The 20,881-nt window shown below is 39.7% G+C and overlaps 1 protein-coding gene across 8 annotated transcripts in view; it reads left to right on the top strand.

Moving 5' to 3' along the window:
* znf644b (zinc finger protein 644b) overlaps positions 1 to 13,381 on the top strand; it is a 129,923-nt gene extending 116,542 nt beyond the window's left edge. For all 8 annotated transcript variants that reach the window (XM_070886567.1, XM_070886573.1, XM_070886571.1 and 5 more), the window contains 4 exons: positions 3,979 to 4,590; positions 8,791 to 8,913; positions 10,662 to 10,764; positions 11,114 to 13,381. In XM_070886567.1, the coding sequence (XP_070742668.1) occupies positions 3,979 to 4,590; positions 8,791 to 8,913; positions 10,662 to 10,764; positions 11,114 to 11,306 (1,031 nt within the window). In that variant the 3' untranslated portion in view covers positions 11,307 to 13,381. The remainder of the gene's footprint in view (positions 1 to 3,978; positions 4,591 to 8,790; positions 8,914 to 10,661; positions 10,765 to 11,113) is intronic.
* The last annotated feature ends 7,500 nt before the right edge of the window (positions 13,382 to 20,881 follow it).

Here is a 20,881-nt window from a genome sequence, read left to right as displayed (position 1 = left end):
CTTGAAGGGCCGAATGGCCTACTCCACCTATTTTCTATGTTTCTACGCGTTGGAGTAGTTTCCTCACAGCCTTTTCAGCTGCATGGAGCTGGTTAAAAGTCTTCCAATGGAAAGTATCAAGAAATAACACCAACTGTAATTTTAAAAAAAACATTCCAATTCCCCCGGGGGGAGATGTTGTAGTACCAGTGAGTCATTCTTCTAATAAATGAGAAAGGGAATCACTTGAATGTTGCTACAGCATGATTCAGCAATTCAATCAAGTTTATCGAATCTGATTGAATGATTGGAAAAAGGGTGTGAATGACACAGAATGAGCGTCAATTAGGGTGCCATGCGGATTGGAATCGAAGATAAAATCTCAAAACTCTGGGATAACAACTCGAGAAATCTGCCAACCTCAACTTTGTGCGCTGCTGAGAAATCAGATTGGTTATACCCAATAGAGATACAAAACTACTGGGTGGCTTCTCTACTTGGAGAGGGCATAATAACATTTCTGCTCCCCTAATGGTATTAGGAAATAGAAATAATCAATGTACATTAAGGAGTATAAGAGGAGAGACAGGTATGTAGGTGAAGACCAGCACAGAGCACCTCTGCGCTTCAACTGTTAATCTCCAAAGGGAAGATTCCTTTGGACCAAAAGCCCACTTATGTTGCTTAGTAGAATAGTGAGCAGTATAAATAAAATGGTCCAACCAGCATTCACTCAATCACTAGTTCTGATAAAGACTAAAGTGAGTTTGTTGGAACAAAATAATAGTTGCCTGCTCCTGATTAAATATAGTAAGTAGCTATGTTGTTTGATGAGCTTAGATGCTTGAAATTATATAAAATAACCATAATTTGGGAAATTCCCTGCTTTAAAAACAAGCATAACGTAAAAACACAAAACTTAGAGATAGGATTGGGACTCATTTAATTTTTGCCTGGACAGTCTGGTTTTTGATTGGGTTGTTTTGAAAATTTCAAAAAGGTGTCTCAATAGCAAAAGCGTTATTTTTTTTTTTTTAAAGAAAAAAAAATGTTTCGATACAAAGTTGAAGTCAATTTTCTACTTAATTCTGCGACTCCAACTTATAATGTGGCTTTATATATTTACTGAGATTTTTAATTAATTTTCATAAATGCAAATCAATTATTACATTTCAGGCCAGGATCCTGGGCTCCTGCTTTTTTTCTGGTTGTAGACATTACAAATGATGGCAGCCATCTCTACAAATTTGTTATGACTCTACTTTGCCAGCCACGGTGGAGTGAAAAACCCCCAAAAAACCTTATTTTGCAATCTGTGGGAGAGAACAGATTCACAATAGTGTTGAATCAAGCTGAAGTGAGATGAGACGTACTGACCAAGCTAGGTGCAGCTTTCTACAACCACTTCCCCCAAATCTCCCACCCAATGAAGATGCAAAGGAAGCATGGGACATTGCCTACCTTGATTAGGACATGCCCTTTTTGGGAAAAAAATTAAGACAAATGCCCTAACTCCTCTTCTCTTCCCGCGCCCCCCACCCCCCCCCCCCAAATTATTAGCTAGAACAACCAAGATGGCATTCCACTTTCACGTAGGCTAGGCTACACCCCATCCACTAAACCAAAAACTCATACTTTCAATATGTATGGTTTGTTTCAAATCTTTGAAAAGTAGTGGCATTGGAAAACGAATCAATTTTTGTTAATGTGAAGCTTACCAAATTTTGCAATGTCCTTATTTGCCGTGCAGTCTTTTTTCAGTCAGTGCCTGTATGGTTTAGTCTACATGGCTTGCTTCACTTTAGTGCTGGTTTGACTAATTTTTGACATCTAGTTTTTGCTAACTCGGGGTTTCATGATTTTGTATTGAATATAATAGTTTTTCCCTGTGATGGGTACTCAGCAAATTGTTTTCTGCACAGCCTTTTCCTGAGTTCAATAGAAGAACTTGATGGGACAGTCTTCCACTATCCAAGATGATCACAACAGCATGAGTATTCTAGCAGAGTTTTGCCAAGCTGAGGTCCTGAGTGCTCCATCCTTTTATCTTTGGGTTAGATGGAGAATAGACTTGGAAGAAAAGATCACTCATAGAAGTTGCTATCAGAGGATCCATCGGCTGAATGACTGCCAGTGCTGTGCTGATGCATGATTCTGGAGTTTGTTAGCAACATGCTGCACATATCATCTTCCTACAAATACAGCAGAAGGTTAACCTTCCATGTACTTGTTCATGGGGAAACGTGAGAAAATCATGTGGGTCTATGATGACAACTAACACAGGCCTTTCTAGACAACTACTTATCCTGCTGAAATGGCTTCGGTGGCAGACCCTGAAATGCTTGTGTTGATTACAGCATTGCTTCCTGTATCAAAATCATTGTCCAGAGAACCACCTCCAGTGTTGGCTCACAAAACAACTAGCCTCTGTCAAGCCCGTGTGGTGGCTGGTGCGCAACGACCACCCTACATTAAAAGAATCCATGCACAGGCATCTTCCACCCTTCAGTATGTAGTTTGGGACCTAGAATGTCAGGTGCCTCATTGAAACACCTTTGAACTCATCCCTTTTTGGTGTGGAAGCAGGTCATCCTCGATAGGAGGGACCGCCTTAATACCATACTGTACAAAACATTTTGATGTTACAAGTCTGATTAGTTCTCCTGAAGCATACTGATTTGTTCAGAGCTTCTAGAGTTGAATCATTTCTTTTGAGGCTGTATGTGGGGAAAGAAGTGGAGGGTATTTACACCAGGTGTGTAAGTCTCCGAGGTATAACAGTTATGTTGCCAGTGAATTCATTTAAGCGGAAGTACTCTGAGCCATCCCCTCAATCTGTAAAAAGGAGTTGCACAAATAAGATGTTTCCATTTATGACAATGCTGTTATGCAGCATTTGTGTATAGTATTTTGTGTTTTCATGTAGTTTTAACTTCAAATATATATCTGTTACAGTAGCTTGTTTTAGTCTTCACCCATGACGATATTACTGTCACTTGAATGAACACAGCCAAGCTCCTTTATGTCTCTCAGTTTCTTTGCTGCTTTCATAAAGAAAAAAATTAGTCCTTGTGTCAAGTAGCTACAGAGTCAAATTGATGCACAGAGCTTCAACATATCAAGTTCTTGGAGAGACTGTAAAAGGAGGATCAAGCAAGATTGCAACGTTAGTGTCAAAGAAGCACAAGGAAAAATAAACCGTAAGCAGGGAGAAGATGAGAGATTGAAATTCTGGAGGACAGAGAACAAGAAGACTGACAGAGTATCACTGAGACGAGAAATAAGAATGAAATTTGGGAATATAGGAAGAAACGGCTGAAAAAATAGTTTTATTAAATTAAAATCTAGATCTTAGTGCAATTATTGTCACACATTTGGTGCAACATAGCAAATGGATGCAACTTATTTTAATAAATCACCATCAAAGTTTCCACTTGCTGTGAGTTGTGATGGATTGCTAAATAGTGTTGAGTAGAGCAAAATAAAAAAAACAGTCCTGACACCACTTCAAATCAGCAGAATTTTCTGCATTCACCAATAAATTTTAACACAAAAACTTGTCAAATGTGTTTCATCCAGTATCCGGGAAACCTATGGCAAGCTCTATTACGGTAAACAAAGATCCTTTATGCCATATAAGTTGTCATTTGTTAGCGGTAACCCAACTGTTACACGACCACAATGTTGACCATATGTAGTGAATTGTACTCGTCAAACTTGATGTAAAAGAAACTGATTTTCTTTTGTGTAAACATGTGTATATTTGAAATAGATATGTTTTGCAGTATTTCTTGATGTAAATTTATTTCTGCCGTTTAATTTATTTGAATCTCTTATAGCTGTTTATGATTCTATTAAAATAAAATTTAGAAACCAATTTAATCACAGAAATTATTAACCATGGTTAAATGTTGTAATTTCATTTCAGAATCCACATGGGCATATTTTCTCTACCATTATATTAGTTTGGGTAACTTCATTCCCATTTTGTTTCAACAGAAGTAAAATCTGGTTCATCAACTGAGAATACCTGTCCTTTGTGTGGTGGTTGGTTTGATACAAAGGTTGGCCTGTCGAACCATGTCCGTGGTCATTTGAAGAGGTTGGGGAAGACTGAGCTGGAAGCACATAAATCCCCACTCAGCATTTTGACTGAAATGATGCAAAATGAAGCCGAGGCAGAAAATATCGCAAAATTGTTGAATAGCAAACAATTTAGGTATAAGCCGTTTATATCTCAGAAATTTGCAACAAGTGATGGTTTATTTCTTGCGCCAAATGGTATAACTATAAAACTGCAGCAAAATGAAGTGAAAACAAAACCCCTCCCCTTACCACAGCCAGACTTGCATGACCTCCCAGACCTGCAGCCAAGAAAATATAATGAGACACGTGTGCAGTCAAGTTCTCTGATGCAAATTCTTAAGAATAAATTTGGAGAGGAAACATCATCGCTAATAAAAACTCAGCCAGGAAGAAGTTATGCTCAAACTGCAAAAAAACGACTGCCAAATCACAGACGTCCCTTTCAGCCGCAATTCGGCAGTTCATTTCTGCAGCCTAGCACGTCGTCACAACCAATGACCAGTATGGATGTAACCTATCAAGCAGGTAAGCTGTTTTTTTGTGTTACATTATGATGCATGCAGAAGCAAAGGAATTGAGCGGATGGAATATACATTTAATGCTTTTTTTAAAAAGTTTTTGCCGGTTGCTTGGAACTGATGTGTATTGAGCCTTGTTAATGGTCTACGTTGTGGTTAATACCAAATACTTCACTTTAGATAATTGTGTGAAGTATGAGAACCTGTCCTTGGCATTTGATCACATGCCATTCAAAGATGCTGGGTCGATTTTCAACGGGCACCTGCCCATTTTACATGATAAAATGGGTTCTAGGACCCAGAAAATTGGTCATGGTCTTGCCCATCCGTTCCCCACCAGAAAGGTGCCCATCGCCATTTTGGGCCAGACCTCCATTTAGGCAGCCAGTCACTCACCTGAAGTCGATGGACCACGATTTAACAATGCAAATTAAGGTCCTGCACTTAGTTAAGGAATCAAATGCCGTTATCAACAGCTGTAGCGTCGTATTCATCAATTCTACAATAGACCTACAAATCATAGGTGGGAATAACCGAAAGTGTTCCATTTCCAACTTTATTTCAACTAGTTATCATCCGCTCTCTAGTAAATCACTAGTTTGTTGATTTTTTTTGCCACTAGTGTGCTGATTTTGCTTTTTTGGCTGCTTGTAGTTGACCGTAAACTTACCAAAAAGCTGTCCAGCTAAATCTACAGTGGCATTTTGACTAGGTGCTTATGGCAAACTCTGGTTCACTTTATGGGTGTGGTAATTGAGATGTCATTATGGCTCGAAGAGGAGCAGCAGGCAAGAGTCCAGAGTCCCGCAGCTACAGAAAAGAAGTAGGAGAGGAATTTGCACCGTACTGTAGCCCACTTGTGTGTACAGGCCAAGTACTTCATACTTGTACTTCAGGGAGGAGTGTGCGAGTAGGTTCTGCTTTACCAGTAAGGCTGACGGGGGCTAGATCACCTGCTGCAACAACAACTGCAGCTCGTCACCAGGTCATGCTCATCCTTGCCTGTGGCTGTGAAATTTCACTTGCCCTGAGATTTTATGCTTCTGGGTCATTTTTATGCAGCAAGTGACATTTACAACTTTGGTTAATAGGCTGTGCATGTCTGCACCAAACAAGGATAGATGAGCTATTTGCCTGAGCCAATGACTTAATCTCTTTCCCAATGGAGACCACGGAGCAGGAAGACAAGGCTTCCCCCAAATGCAGGGCATCATCGACTTCTCACACACAGCATTCCATGCTCCAACATGAAACCCTGCAGTATATGTCAACAGGAAGGGTTTCCACTTGAAAGTATTCTTTAACAAGCTCTGCACAGGGGGCGGTAATGCTGCTGTTTCAGTAAAATGGTGCAAGACTGTGCACACAATTTAAAAAACACTGAATGGGAGTCTTAGCAACCTAGCTCAGTCATTAAACATCTTGTGACATTGCTTCCAGGTCTTAGTGTTATACTTTGAGCACTCACATGCTCTGCTACCTTGGCCCATTGCAGTCTGGTATGGTATTCTCATCCTCCCATCTACAGGAAAGAGGATTTCCTCCTGGTGTCCTCCTCCACTAGTACCTCCAGAGTACTGTAGAGGAACTGGAGTGCTCTAGCAATAGTCATTTTATTCCAATGCTTGACAACAGCACCTCCAGTGGAGCTCCACTTTAAGAGGTACAGACCAGCTTGAAACTAGCGTCATTCCCATCCGAATCCTGAGTTGTCCAATAATCAGTGAATTGTGCTGTCAGCTTTCCCATTATTTGGAATGAGCAACAAACCTGAAAATAGTTTGTGCCTCGTAAATGTCATCAGGCGAGCAATGTGACTATCCCCACCCACTTCTCACCTGTTCAGAGCAAAACTTGAAAATTGTCCGAGCTACTAAAAGTATTTGGATTTATTTTTGTATTTTTGCATAATTTGTTGAATTTTATGTGATTACTTTTGAAGAATAGTACAATTGGAAAAAGGGCAATCCTGCCATATCTATTTTGTGTGTGCTTAACACATTAACGCATCAGGTTTTTGCAATCCCTTAGTTTAGTTTCAACAAATTAATTAGGTTGTCAATTTCTTAGTGTGATTTTTGGATTTACCTAAAATAACGTACTATATACTATAACCACTCACTATAGGTAAACAGCTGTCTTTGATTTCTTGATTATAGCTTCCATATAAAATAAATTGGTAGTAATAATAGATACATGATCACTAATTAGAAATTTTATAAGACACGGCACATACTGTAGTGTATACAGTTCCTTTCTATAATTGCTTAGATGTTAGTCCATTCTTTTGTTCACTTCAAAGGTTTGAGAGCACACATCAGAATTACAAATCATTACCTTTCATTATTGACTGCACATGCAAAGTGATGACTGTACAAAAGCACTCATTTAAGTGTTGTATTTAACAGCTGTTCACCAGTCTGGTTTTTTTTACCACCTTACCTCCCATGCCTTCATCAGCTATTTCACGTAAAGTAAAAGAGCCATTTACAGGCTCCTCATTCCCTGAACAGCTTTCCACAATACTTGAGTAAACACTAGATTTACAACTTTGTCAATGCTTTGGTTAGTCCAGCTTGACTTCCAGTGTAGCGACTGTCTCTGAAGTCTGCCTGTGCAATCCAGTGTTTTATAATGCATCATATATTGGTTTCTTTTAAAATTCTCATCCTTGTTTGCGCATCCCTCCATGGCCTCACCCCTCCTTATCTCTCTCATTTCTTTCAGCCCTATAATCCCCCTAGACCTCTACGCTCCAAATATTCTGGCCTTTTGAACATTCCAGGTTTGGCGGTCGTGGTTTCAGTGCCTAGGTCCTAACCTCTGGTTTTCCACATTACTTCATTGGCTTTAAAGCGCTTTGAAACGTCCGGTGGTCGTGAAAGACGCTGTATAAATCCAAGTTTTTTCTTTCTCTGTAATTCTCTCCCCCTCTTTACTTTTTCCTTCTTTCATCATCATCATAGGCAGTCCCTTGAAGCGAGGATGACTTTCTTCCATGCCAAAAAGGGATGAGTTTGCAGGTGTTTCAATGTTCCAGATCCCGAGCTACATTTTGACGGGTGGAAGATGTCTGTGCGTGGATTTTTTTTAATGTGTGGTGGCCGTTGCACACCGGCCAATACACAGGCTTGACGGAGCTAGATCTTGGTCCAGTGGCAAGGATTACCCAAGACAACTGGAGATCTGCTCTGCTGCACGGTCCTAGAGCGCGCACATATCGCAATGTGGGCTGGCCCATGCTGACCTTGGGCCCTCGCCTCTTCTGAGCCCCAAACTCACGCCTCTCCTGGGCCTGGTCGTTTCCAACTACAAACTCTTGCCGCTCCTTTGCCCTACTGCTGTGCCTGCCCGCACTGCAATCAGCAACCTGGCTTCGCAGCCGTCGCCCTCCTGCAGCAGCACATGCTGCTCCCTGAAATGGTATGCTGCACGCTGCTCCCTCCAGTAGCCCCGGTCTGCTGATGGTCTTGCAGGCCGGGACAGCGCCGATTTCCGGGCCGGGCCGCCGCACGCTGCTCCCTCCAATGGCCCCAGCCTGCTGATGGTCTTGCAGGTCGGGACCATGCCAATTTCCGGGCCAGGCTGCCGCACGCTGCTTCCACGTGTTAAACACCTGAAGCAGCTTTTTAAGACTCCTTAAAACCTACCTCTTCGACGAAGCTTTTGGACATCTGCCCCTACAGCTCTTTATATGGCTCGCTGTCAAAAAACATTTTTGATAACAGTCCTGTGAAACACCTTGGGACGCTTTATTACATTAAAGGCATTATACAAATACAAGTTGTTGTTTATTTATATGTCCTGCCATCATAGCATGTGTACTAAGCCAGTATCAAAACTTGTAAGTGATTTTGAATAGACATTAGGTGTATTTGTAATTCATGAATCCCTATTGTGATTGGAATTGTGAGGCTTTTAATCACTTTCCTCATCATGAACATTAGCCTTAAGCATACTAGTAATTTCAGCTGTATTTACTAGTTTTATTTAGTGAATATTAATTTAGGCGTGAAATGAGGAAAAAAAAGATATATTTAAATGTAATAATACTGCAAATTTGATCAAATCAGAAATTAATGCTAAAGTAAATTTGGAGTGTTTACAATCTTCAAAGTTTTAATTGATTTTGCTGACTAAAAATAAAACCAATCTACATTAACCTAGCTGTAACTCCGAAATGATTACTTTCCTTTCTTGACAAAAGGACATCCTGTGAAATTAAGAACTTGTGTCCATTGCCATGCAACCTTTACGAGTGCAGTTAGCCTGGCAAACCATCTCAGAGTCTATGCAAGAAGAAAGCAAGCTGGGGATCTGACAGGCACACGTAAGTCTTCATTTTTTTTTTCTTTTCTAATTCTTTGGATATGCTTTAAATATTTGTACTGTTTTTATAGTAAATCTGCCTACAGTGGCTTGTGCATGAACTGGCATAATGAAGGGGACCCCTCTCTCCTGTGATACAATTATCTAACAAATTTGATCATCTGTGTTATGGCAACCCCACTCTATCTAGTCTCATGATTCTAACCCACCCAATCGCGTCTAACCTAAACATACAGACAGTTGCAGCCCAGGGTGGATAAAAGACCTGACCCAACTTGAATCCTTGACCCAACGTGAATCCCAACCTTTCCTGGTCTCAATTTGTGGCTCAGTGCGCACACAGTTTTCAGCAAAATGCACATACAGGATCTGACTTGAAGTTGTGGCCCAGCATTTAACAATGAGTTTCAACTCCAAACTTTGACTCCTGCTGATCCAGTTAACAGGAAGGTGGATAATTACAACTACCGTAATGTGAAATCTTTAGAATTTTTGGTAGTTATGCTCAAAGCAAACAGCATGTTACCTTAGTTATCCTGAAGCATCAAATTTTCAGTTATGAGTTTTTAAGAACTCTTGTTCAAACCTATGTTTGTGTATTTAAGAAATAAAATTGGAAGCAAAACAAAGCAATAACTGAAACACCATTATATTAGAAACTGATAATGCAGAAAACTACCTGTATATGAGACGTATCGATTAAACTAGAAGCTGCTGCTATGCTGTTTCATCTTCAAAAATTAATTTACAGTGAAGTTTATTCTGTTTATTGCAATGAAATAATTGCATCAGTCTAAACCAGTTGTGTATTTAAAATTATGTTCTTTTATTGTGAATAATACTTAAGATTATTTATAATTTGTAATTTGAATTGACCTTTTCTCTAGGCTTTAAGATTTGCTTTTGTGTTCTTTTTTTAACTCTGCACCTATACCATTAAAGTAGACAAAATATACAACAGTATTGGCATGATCACCATGTGCTTCCTTGTAGATGATGTTGGTGTTTGTCTTCCGCCAAGTTATCTCATTTTTTTCCCTCACCTCCTGAAGGACTCCTGCTGGGCTATAGTTCCAAGGTTAATGACCATGATCTGGCAGCTCACCCATGTGACACTCTTCATGTATGAATCTAGTGAGGCATAGTGGGGTATTCCTTCATGTGGATCATCACAGTTGAGCCCAGTCTTGTCTTCACCCAACACCTGCACATTTTCTAGAGGGTTCACTGGATAGCAGTGAAAAGTGGCTAGTTTTTCTTTTTTCATTCCATCATCTGGGGACACTTGAAGCCAGTAGCTGCACGGACACCTTCCTGGCTGGCAGCATTTGGGTCAGTACAGATGAGTGATCAATCTTGGGCCCTTCCATGTACATACATACATACATATGTCTATAGGTGCATTTTTCCTTCTGAGCTAATATTGCCGTTAATATTAGGATAAGTAGATTGGAAATTTTTTATGAACAAAGATGCTTAGAAGTACTTCTTCAGAGCTGTTTTCTGAAGAATTCTTGTGACTCCTAACAGCTGGCTAAGTTTCTTTGCATTTATGTACAATTAAATATTTTGTGCAAATGATGGTAGCTGATAGACCATCTCTTTTCAAAGCATCTGTTAGTAATACCAAATTATTCATTCAGTAATCTAATTAATTTTAATAAATATTGCCGAAATAAAGTATTCCATTTAAATTAGTTATTGTTTGCATGAAGGATAAGACCTATTCCTAAAGCTATCTTTTTCCAGCTTTTGACTGCAAGCAAAAGAGGTCACGATCACGGTCAGGGACCAAAAAGAAGTCTTCCCTATTTGTTCCTTCTCTTGATGATGCTTATGTACTCAAATGCAGGTAAACAGTTTGACTACATTGCTGCTTCAGGTTCACTTTGCAGATTAAAATTTGTTACATTACATCTCTTGTAATATTGCAATAGGAACAATTTGAAGACTGTTTTCGATTTAAATGTTTTTAGTTTCATAAAGTATTCTCTCAATGTGAGAAATAACTTCATATAGCTGGCTCCTTTCCATCACTTGGCTTGCAGTTTAGTAAGTGATTTGCATTTTTTCTAACTTAATTTTGTTGGATATTTTGTTATGAATTTTAAAAAGTCATAGTGCAGTAGTAGAAAAAAATATCAGCATAAATATAATTGTCCTAAATTCATCAGAATTCTGTTTTTGTTACTTATCTGCAGGTTCTGTGATCTGGTTTTCCGAGGTCCACTTTCTGTCCAAGAAGATTGGATCAAGCACTTGCAACGACATGTTGTTAATGCGAATCTCCCTCGCACTGGTGCTGGAATGGTGGAAATCTCATTGCCATCAAAAGAAAATTTCCCAGTAACTGAATCATCTATCTCTCTGCTAATGGCACAGGCAGCTTCCTAAAATTTTCTGACTTGCGATGAATTAATCTGCTGTAAATTTGATGTGGTGTTTTGCCATAAGCGCCTAGTAAAAGTACATTCTGCCCTCCCATTACAAGGCTTAATAGATCAGTTCAACAATATAAGCTATTTATAACCTTGAAATTATTTGAAAAAAGCTTGATTTCCTTAAAAGCTCAAGTAATTATGCATATATTCAGAATTGTAAATCAATAAATAGATCACCAGCAGTCAATCAGCATTAGGAATTCTGTGTTTCAATTGGTCACCATTTGGTCAAAGCTGTAGATCCTATGAAGAACATATTTTACAATAGGTATTGCTAGATATTTACTTAAGCAGCTAGTCAGATGTTTCCCTAATCAGTTCAGAAAGGTAGTCCTTTTGCCTGAGGAACCTTATGGCAGCAGGAAATGAAGCATACAATTTCACTTGACACATTTACGAACACTATTCTAACTTCCAATTTAGTAAGGAAGCAACAGTCATGTTTACCATTGTGTATAACAACTGTGGATAGTTATCTTTGGTTGCAGAAGAAGTGATTTAGCTTATATAATTTTGAAAACATTTAGTCCCCAACATAAATTTGCACAGGATCTTATTCACTTACTATTACATGACAAACAGTAGTACTGTACCTTTTAGGGAATGAAAGAACAAAATTAATTGTTCTAATATATAATTCCATCTCTGCCCACATTTTTCTCCCATTGCAAACTGCTTGCAGATACACATCCTTTCCTAGCCAGGAGGGCCGAATGACCTAGCTGTAAATGTCTTCCACAGCCGCCATCAGTGCTGCCCTGTGATTGGCTGCAGGAGGCACGATTCAAGTGACGAGAGCAGGACATTGTTCATTTAGAATGGCATCTGTCAGAGTGACAGGAAGAATGAAAACTTGCCCAATTGAAGCCTCTGTGATTCAAACTTTTGACCTCATTGAACGTTGAACACTCAACCACTTCAACTCCCAGACCACTTCAAAAATATGGAGAAATTAATACTGGTAGTATTGTAAAGTATGATGCATACAATGTTTCTTCTCTTGCAAAAACTCAGAATGCAACCAGTCTAAAAATACATTTAGTGCACGGTTCAACATTGATTTTTGACAACAAGCTTTTTTGTACTGGCCTAAAACCTCCTTAGCGTGCTTTTTATGTAGCAATATTATTATTTACATGTTTTGTTGTCAATTTATTTTTGATTTTGTTTTCATCGGTTTTGTTGAAATTGAAATCTGTAGATGGCTACTTGCTATTAAGCAGTTGCTAGTAATTATAGTTCTATAATGATACATTTAACAAGTCGGTAGTAAATTTACTAGTAGCCCGCACCATTTTGAATATGGTAGTATGTAGATAGTTCCCCAAGTCTAGTGATTATTATATTGCTGTACATTGAGCATACTAGTTGTTTTAGAATTGTCATGTTCTTAGAAACAGACCTTTAAATATGAATTTTGTTCCTGACAACGGTCAGTATTCACCTTCCTGAGGACAACTCAACAAAATGTATGTACTTGTCTTTTACTAGGTATAGCATGTACAGAAATACCAGGGTGCATTGCTATTGAGATGGATATTATTGGATTTTATATTTGTATTTTCTAAAATAGGCTGAAATAGTATTTAACCAGTTGAGTTATTTGGAGAGATAGGTTTACAGGTACTAATTCAGTGTAGCTCTTGATTTGCTAAAAGTAATTCCTCCTGCCTAACTTTTTTTTTTCTGAGCTCCCTATATTTCAGTAATTGGATAATGTAAATTTATATTTTTACTGTACAATTTTATCTTTACTGTAAAGGAAAGCATGCTCTTTACAACTGAGGTTTCCGTACAGTTATGAGTTTCCCGAAATGTTACTGTTGTATCCTTTAGGCATTTTAATGAAATTGGTGACACAATTACTGTGTATGGAACAAGTACACTGGTACATGATATCAAGTGCACAACACATGATTGTGCACGCTCCTATTTGTAAGTAAACTGTGTAAACACTATGTGAAAATGTGCTATTACTACAAGTCTACTTATCTAGTGGCAGAAATAAAATGTACAGTCATAAATTAATGATGGTTGGAAGTCATGTGTCCTTATTGTCCACCAATTACTTTGTTCAGTAAAGTGATATTAATAAATATGTATATTCGAGTGATATGGTCTAACTGTTAGTGTCTGTTAACTATGTTGAACCTCAGTTTACAAACACTAATGAGAACTATGTATCTATGTCCTCCTTCCATGTTATGTCTGATTGTCCTTTGCTTCATTGAAGTTTTTTTATTTTGCAATTTTGCTGACTTTTATTGACCTCTTTCAAAGTTAATTACAGGATATAGATTATTGAGATGCACAAAGTAAGCTCCCTTACAGCTTGACATGATTGATCAGATGTAATGCCAACAAATCCCATGTTTTTTTTGAATAATTTTATATTGTTGTATATGAGGATAACTTGTCCTCCATTGAGGCCATGCACCCTCCCTCCACATGTTGGCCTTCAAGCCATGGACACAACCAGAAGGCCTGTTTCCATGTAATTACCGTTGCCAATTTTAGCCTGCCACTAGGAGGTACCCTAATAGAGATACTCCTCTCATATTATCCCTTCCTTTCTGCTTGAGATATATGGAGCTCGTGGCCTCTTTGTCCAGTAATGCTGAAATTGGAAGTTCAGCCGTGTGTAGATTTGAGTCTGTGACCTTTCACTCTGGGCTACTGTATCTTGATGCTTCAGTGTCACAGTGCTGCTGGCAAATTTTATTGTCTTCTATAATATGTTGATAAATGGTTGAGATGTGATATTGCTGTTTTCAGAATTCTAAAGAGAGTAGATAATGTAGACCATAAACAGCACAGTAGAACCAGAGGATACAGCTTGTGCTCGAAGGGGGTTAATTCAAGACTGATTTGCGGAAACAATATTTCTATGAGCGAATGAAATGTATGGAATGGACCTCCCTAGGGAGGAGGTGGAAGCAGTTAATATTAATTTATTTAAATGCAACAGATTTATTTCAGAAAATAACATTTTGGAATACAGTATTTGAGTAATTCAAGACATGACACGTGGTAAATGTAGCATGCTTGGGTGGAAAGAGATAACTTTGTACGTATGGTTTTCAAAGTTTTCCTAGTGTCATTTTTGGATCTGTTGTAGACTAATTGATAGAGATGGATTGCTAATGATTAGTCAACCACTCCATTATCATTGTATCAAGCGACTACCGGGATGGTAGATGGTGAACTAGATGGACCTTAGTCTTTTTTTAATCTAGCAATTCCTATGTTCCTGTAAGCTTATGGCCTCCTCATCCTCATTAGGAGTAACAACCCATGAGTACTTAAAATGTAAGAGCAAATGTGATCATCCTTACTGTTGCAATATTCACTCTAATTTCCTTGTGGATCTCCCAATCAGCCACTGAAGATCAGTGGAAATCCAGATCGATGCGTACATGGGGTTTCACTGATCTGATCTTCCGCCAAAATTACGGCAGCTGATTGGGAGAAACCCCAAGGAAATTACTGGCAAGTATTTTAGAGAAAATTTTAAGTGTGAAATAAACTGTGTACCTGCAATAAAAGACACATCTAAAAAAAAAAGTATTTACTGGAAGGATATTTGAAAAATAAAGGCTTGTAATCCTGCAAAGTATTTCAAGAACACGCTTTTTAAAATTCATTCATGGCATGTGGGCATAGCTGGCACGGCCACTATTTATTGTCCATCCTAATTGCCCTTGAGAAGGTGGTGGTGAGCCGCCGCCTTGAATCCCTGTGGTGAAGGTACTCCCACAATGCTGCTGGGTGTAGGGAGTTCCAGGATCTCCATACTGGCCAACAAGAGGCTATCCAGCCTAATCCCACTTTCCAGCTCTCGGTCCGTAACCCTGCAGTTTATGGCACTTCAGGTGCACATCCAGTACTTTTTAAATGTGAGGGTTTCTGCCTCTACGACCCTTTCAGGTGGTGAGTTCCAGACCCCCGCAACCCTCAGCATGAAGAAATATCCCCTCAAATCCCCTCTAAACCTTCTACCAATTACTTTAAATTTATGTCACCTGGTTGTTGACCCCTCTGCTAAGGGAAATAGGCCCTTTCTATCCGATATATCTAGGCCCCTCATAATTCTATACACCTCAATGAGGTCTCCCCTCAGCCTCCCCTGTTCTAATAAAAACAAATCCAGTCTATCCAATCTGTTTGCATAGCATGGATTCTCCACTCCGGCAACATCCTCATAAATTTCCTCTGTGCCCTCTCCAATGCAATCACATCCTTCCTGTAATAGTTCAAGCATACCCCCTTGCTCTTGTATTCTATGTTTCGGCTAATAAAGGCAAGCATTCCATATGCCTTCCTGGCCGTCTACTTTCAGGGATCTGTGGACATGCACTCCAAGGTCCATTTGTTCCTCTACACTTCTCAGTATCCCCATTTAATGTGTATTCCCTTTCCTTGTTAGCCCTCCAGAAATGCATTACCTCACACTTCTCTGGATTAAATTCCATTTGCCACTGTTCTGCCCACCTGACCAGTTGATTGATATTTTCATGCAGTCCACAGCTTGCTTCTTCTTTATCAACCACATAGCCGATTTTAGTATCATCTACAAACTTCTTAATCATACCCCCTATATTCAAGTCTAGATCATTGATGCAAGGGACCTAGTACTGAGCCCAGCGGAACCCCACTGGAAACATCCAGTCGCAAAAACACCCATCAATCAATTACCCTTTGCTTCCTGCCTCTGAGCCAATTTTGGATCCAACTTGCCACTTTGCCCTGTATCCCATTGGCTTTTACTTTTGTGACCAGTCTGCCATGTGGGACCTTGTCAAAAGCTTTGGTAAAATCCATATACACTACATCATACGCTTTGCCTTCATCGACCCTCCTGGTTACCTCCACAAAAAATTCAATCAAGTTAGTCAGACACGACCTTCCCTTAACAAATCCATGCTGACTGTCCTTGATTAATCCGTGTCTTTCTAAGTGAAGATTTATCTTGTCCTTCAGGATTTTTTCGAATAATTTTCCCACCACTGAGGTTAGGCTGACTGGCCTGTAATTACTCAGTCTATCCCTTTCTCCCTTCTTAACCAAAGGTACCACATTAGCAGTCCTCTGGAACCACACCTGAAGCCAGAGGATTGGAAAATGATTGTCAAAGCCTCTGCTATTTCCTCTTGCTTCGCTTAACAGCCTGGGATACATTTCTTCTGAGCCTGGGGACTTACCCACTTTCAAAGCTGCTAAACCCCTTAATATCACTTCTCTTGTTATGTTTATTTCTCTAATATTTCACACTTCTCCTCAACAGTAGTGTCTGCATTGCCCCTCTCGTTTGTGAAAACTGATGCAAAGTATTCATACTTCCAAGTGTCTACCTGTGCTCTCAGCTCATCTGACTTATTTGCTATACGCCTTGCATTGAAGTATATACCATTTAGTACAGCCATAACTCCTTGGTAACTACATTCTAGCCCTTGTTTCCTCTGTCCTTCAGATTCACTTTTTACATTTTTGCTTTCCAGTTCCAGCTTTACTCCCCTCCCTACTGAATCTATTGTCAGGTTCCCATCCCCCTGCCAAGCTAGTTTAAACCTTTCCCAACAGCACTAGCAACCCCCCCCCACAATGCCTCAGGAATCTAAGGCCCGCTCTCCTGCACCATCTCTCTAGTCATGCATTCATCTGCTCTATCCTCTTATTTCTGTACTCACTAGCTCATGGCACCGGGAGTAATCTGGAGATTACTACCTTTTTGAGGTCCTGCTTTTTAATCCCCTAGCTCTTTAAACTCTGCCTGCAGGACCTCATCTCTCTCCCTATGTCATTGGTACCAATATGGACCACGACCTCTGGCTGTTCACCCTCTCCCCCCAGAATGCCCTGCAGTCGTTCAGTACTTGTGGCCTAACCAGAAGCCAAATATAATTTTGTTGGCACCAAAGGTACAGCTTAATCCTATTCTGAGAGCAGTGGACTGATTGGTCATCTGTACTGTGAATCAAAGAAACCCGAGACAAAGTAGATATATTTGTCTCCATTTTCTTTGATTTACAGTACAGATGACCAATCAGTTTCCAAAAGTGGCTTTGTGGCAGGAAGATGTGCATGCAGACAAAGACGAAGGCATACTGTAGGGATGATTCCATATAACAGTGCTTATTGAAGTGAAATCCTTTTGCCAAAATTCCCTCTTAGAGAAGGTTAAATGTAGTTTAATGAAGGCAGTTCCAGTGTATATAAATCTTCAGCCCTACTGCCCTACCTCACTGTATAAGGATACTGATCAAAATGTGGAACATGATTGTATTTTGCAAATCCTTTGCAAATTGAGCAGGCAAGATGTACTGCATGCTTGCTTTACTCGTCCAAAAATAGGGCAGGCAACTGAGGATACTGTCTAAGGATTCACAGCAAGCTTATTCCTTGGGTGGTTTGGGCAATTTTTTTTGGTTTTGGCTGATGACAACTGTTTAATCTTATACCTTTACTCCCCTTGTTGTGGGACTGCCATTACCCCTTCCGTGCCCCAATTGCAGTTCCAGACTGGTCACAAAAAATTTCCATTGGCAATTACCTGTATATTGGTTTTTTTTTTGGAAGAGGAGGAGCATTGAATTCTGATCAAGCAGCATTGGTGCCAAATGACACTCGCTCCACACCAGAATATACAAACTGAGGCACCCTACCTTAAATTTTCTCAGAAGCATTACTTGCGGATGCTATGCTTCATAAAGAAAGCCACCAATGAGTTATACCACTTGCTATAACCTGACCTATCTCTCATCCCCACCACAGGCATTACACTGCCAATGGCTGTAATTCCAGGCTGCTATTAGTCAATCGGCTGTGCACAAATGTATTATACAAGTCACATATGCATTGTTTGTTAGACACAGCCATTTCAACCAATTTCCCATGGGTAACGAGCATGATCGGGCACTGCAATTTTACAGAATGACCAGATTCTCCCAAGTTCCAAGGAATCATTGATTGCACCCACATGACCATGCGAGCCCGTACCTATGTCAACAGGAAAGAATACCACTTTTTAAATATTTGGCTTGATAGTGACCGGCATTGCATTGTACAAGTGAATGGTCGCTTTCCTGGTAGCTGCCATGATGGAATGTGTTCATCATCAAAATAACCAAGTACAGTAGAATTTGTTATGTTAAAATAAATGAAAGGTTTCACATTATCAAGAGCTGTTTGACTAACTGGGACTTGCAAAGCTTATTAATAAAAGGTTTCATTAAAGCAAAATCCTTTAAGCTGTTGAAGGAGAGGAGGTGCTAGATTTCCTAGTTTAGATAAGATTGCCAATGTATTTTCTGTAGGTAGATTTCATCAGAACATAAGAAATAGGAACAGGAGTAGGCCATATGGCCCCTCGAGCCTGCTTCACCATTCAATAAGATCATGGCTGATCTGATCATGGACTCAGCTCCACTTCCCCGCCCGTTCTCCATAACCCTTTATTGTTTAAGGAACTGTCTATTTCTGCCTTAAATTTATTCAATGTCACAGCTTCCACAGCTCTCTGAGGCAGAGAATTCCACAGATTTACAACCCTCAGAGAAGAAATTTCTCCTCATCTCTTTTAAATGGGTGGCCCCTTATTCTATGATCATGCCCTCTAGTTCTAGTCTCCCCCATCAGAGAGGAAACATCCTCTCTGTATCCACTTTGTCAAGCCTCCTCATAATCTTATACGTTTCGATAAGATCACCTCTCATTCTTCTGAATTCCAGTGAGTATAAGCCCAACCTACTCAGCTTTTCCTCATAAGTCAACCCCCTCAACCCGGAATCAACCTAGTGAACCTTCTCTGAACTGCCTCCAAAACAAGTATATCCTTTCGTATATATGGAAACCAAAACTGCACGCAGTATTCCAGGTGTGGCCTCATCGATACCTTTTTATATAGCTGTAGTAAGACTTCCCTGCTTTTATACTCCATCCCCTTTGCAATAAAGACCAAGATACCATTGGCCTTCCTGATCACTTGCTGTACCTGCATACTATCCTTTTGTGTTTCATGCACAAGTACCCCCAGGTCCTGCTGTACTGGGGCACTTTGCAATCTTTCTCCATTTAAATAATAACTATCAGAGTTATTTCCCCTGCACTGAGGGATCGTCCCATTTCCAAATGTATTTTTCACGGTTCAAAGAGCCAATCAAAATAATATGGTTCTGTCAACTCTTAACATTTTTGTTATGTGGAAAGGCAGACTAATGTTTTACATCCTATAAAGCTACTATCTAAGAACTCATATGGGAGAAAATATTGTTGGACCAGAGGCTTACAAATTGGGGTCACATGTTCAAATGTTAGACATGGATATTGGCTTCACTAATTAATGTATAACCCCACTTCCCTCTGGGAACATTATAGGACATTCTTTTTCTGTGAGCCCACAACACATGGCAGTGGCTTATTGGAATATTGCCAATGCAGGATCTGATCTTTTTTTTTAAGCTAGTAATTAATTGGGCAACAGTTTGATTACACTGAAGTAATGCCAAAACCAACTACTGGATTAGTCAGTAATAGCTGGACATATAACTGCAACATTGGAATCAGCTACCAAAATCCCAAGGAGGCCAAATCCCTTGCAAGCTACTGAAAAAGCTGAGCAAGTGGAACTAATATATTGAGGAATAAGGCTATTTGTACACCTGAAAAATATTGTTGGCACAATGTAATCACAACCAGCAGTTGAAGACACAGAACTTTCTATCAGGGCTTTCTGGATGTTGTCTTCCAAGAAGGAAGACTCTCGGAGTTCATTGTTACAGCTGAGTGGGAAGTTGGAAAGCTTCCATTCCATGTAATAAAGTATTAGGTTAGTCTATCAAACTGAAAAGGAGTCTGACTCCGTTTTTAAATTTATTCTCGGGATGTGGATGATTCTGGCAAGGCTGCATTTATTGCCCATCCCTAGTGAGCCTCTTGAATTTCTGCAGTTCTTGTGGTGATGTTGCTAACGTGATTGTATTTGATTGGGCCAAAATTGTGGAATTCCCTATGATGATTGAGGGAATGGTGACACATGTCTAAATCAGGAAGGTGCATGACATGGAGAGGAACTTGGAAGAGATCGCTGTTCTCATGAGGTTACTGCGCTTATCCTTCTCGGTGATAGAGGTTGTAAGGCTAGAAGATGCTGTTAAAATAAGGTTGGAAAGTGCTATAGTGCATTCTGTAGATAGTATATAGTGACAGGGCAGATATTGATTTCATTGGCAGGGACCCAGATCAAGTGAACTTTTTTCCTTTGGATAGTATTAAGCTGTTGAGTGTTGGGTCTGCACACATCCAAGTAAGTGGTGTGTAGATGGTGGAGAGGCAGTGAGGATTCAGGAGGTGAGACACGCCAGAGTATCTAGTCTCTGCCCTGATCTTGTAGCTATGATATTGATACGTTTGTCCAGCTAAGCTTTTGCTGATGGTGACCACCAAGATGTCCGTACTGGAAGACTCGCGATGGTGGTGCAGTTAAAGGTCATGGAAAAGTCATGAGCTTTTTTCTTGTTGGAAATGGTCATT

This window comes from Pristiophorus japonicus, chromosome 8 (assembly GCF_044704955.1).
Source record: "Pristiophorus japonicus isolate sPriJap1 chromosome 8, sPriJap1.hap1, whole genome shotgun sequence".
Lineage (NCBI taxonomy): Eukaryota > Metazoa > Chordata > Chondrichthyes > Pristiophoridae > Pristiophorus > Pristiophorus japonicus.
The sequence above is the reverse complement of the archived record's forward strand: the minus strand, read 5'-3'. Positions and strand labels throughout refer to the sequence as shown.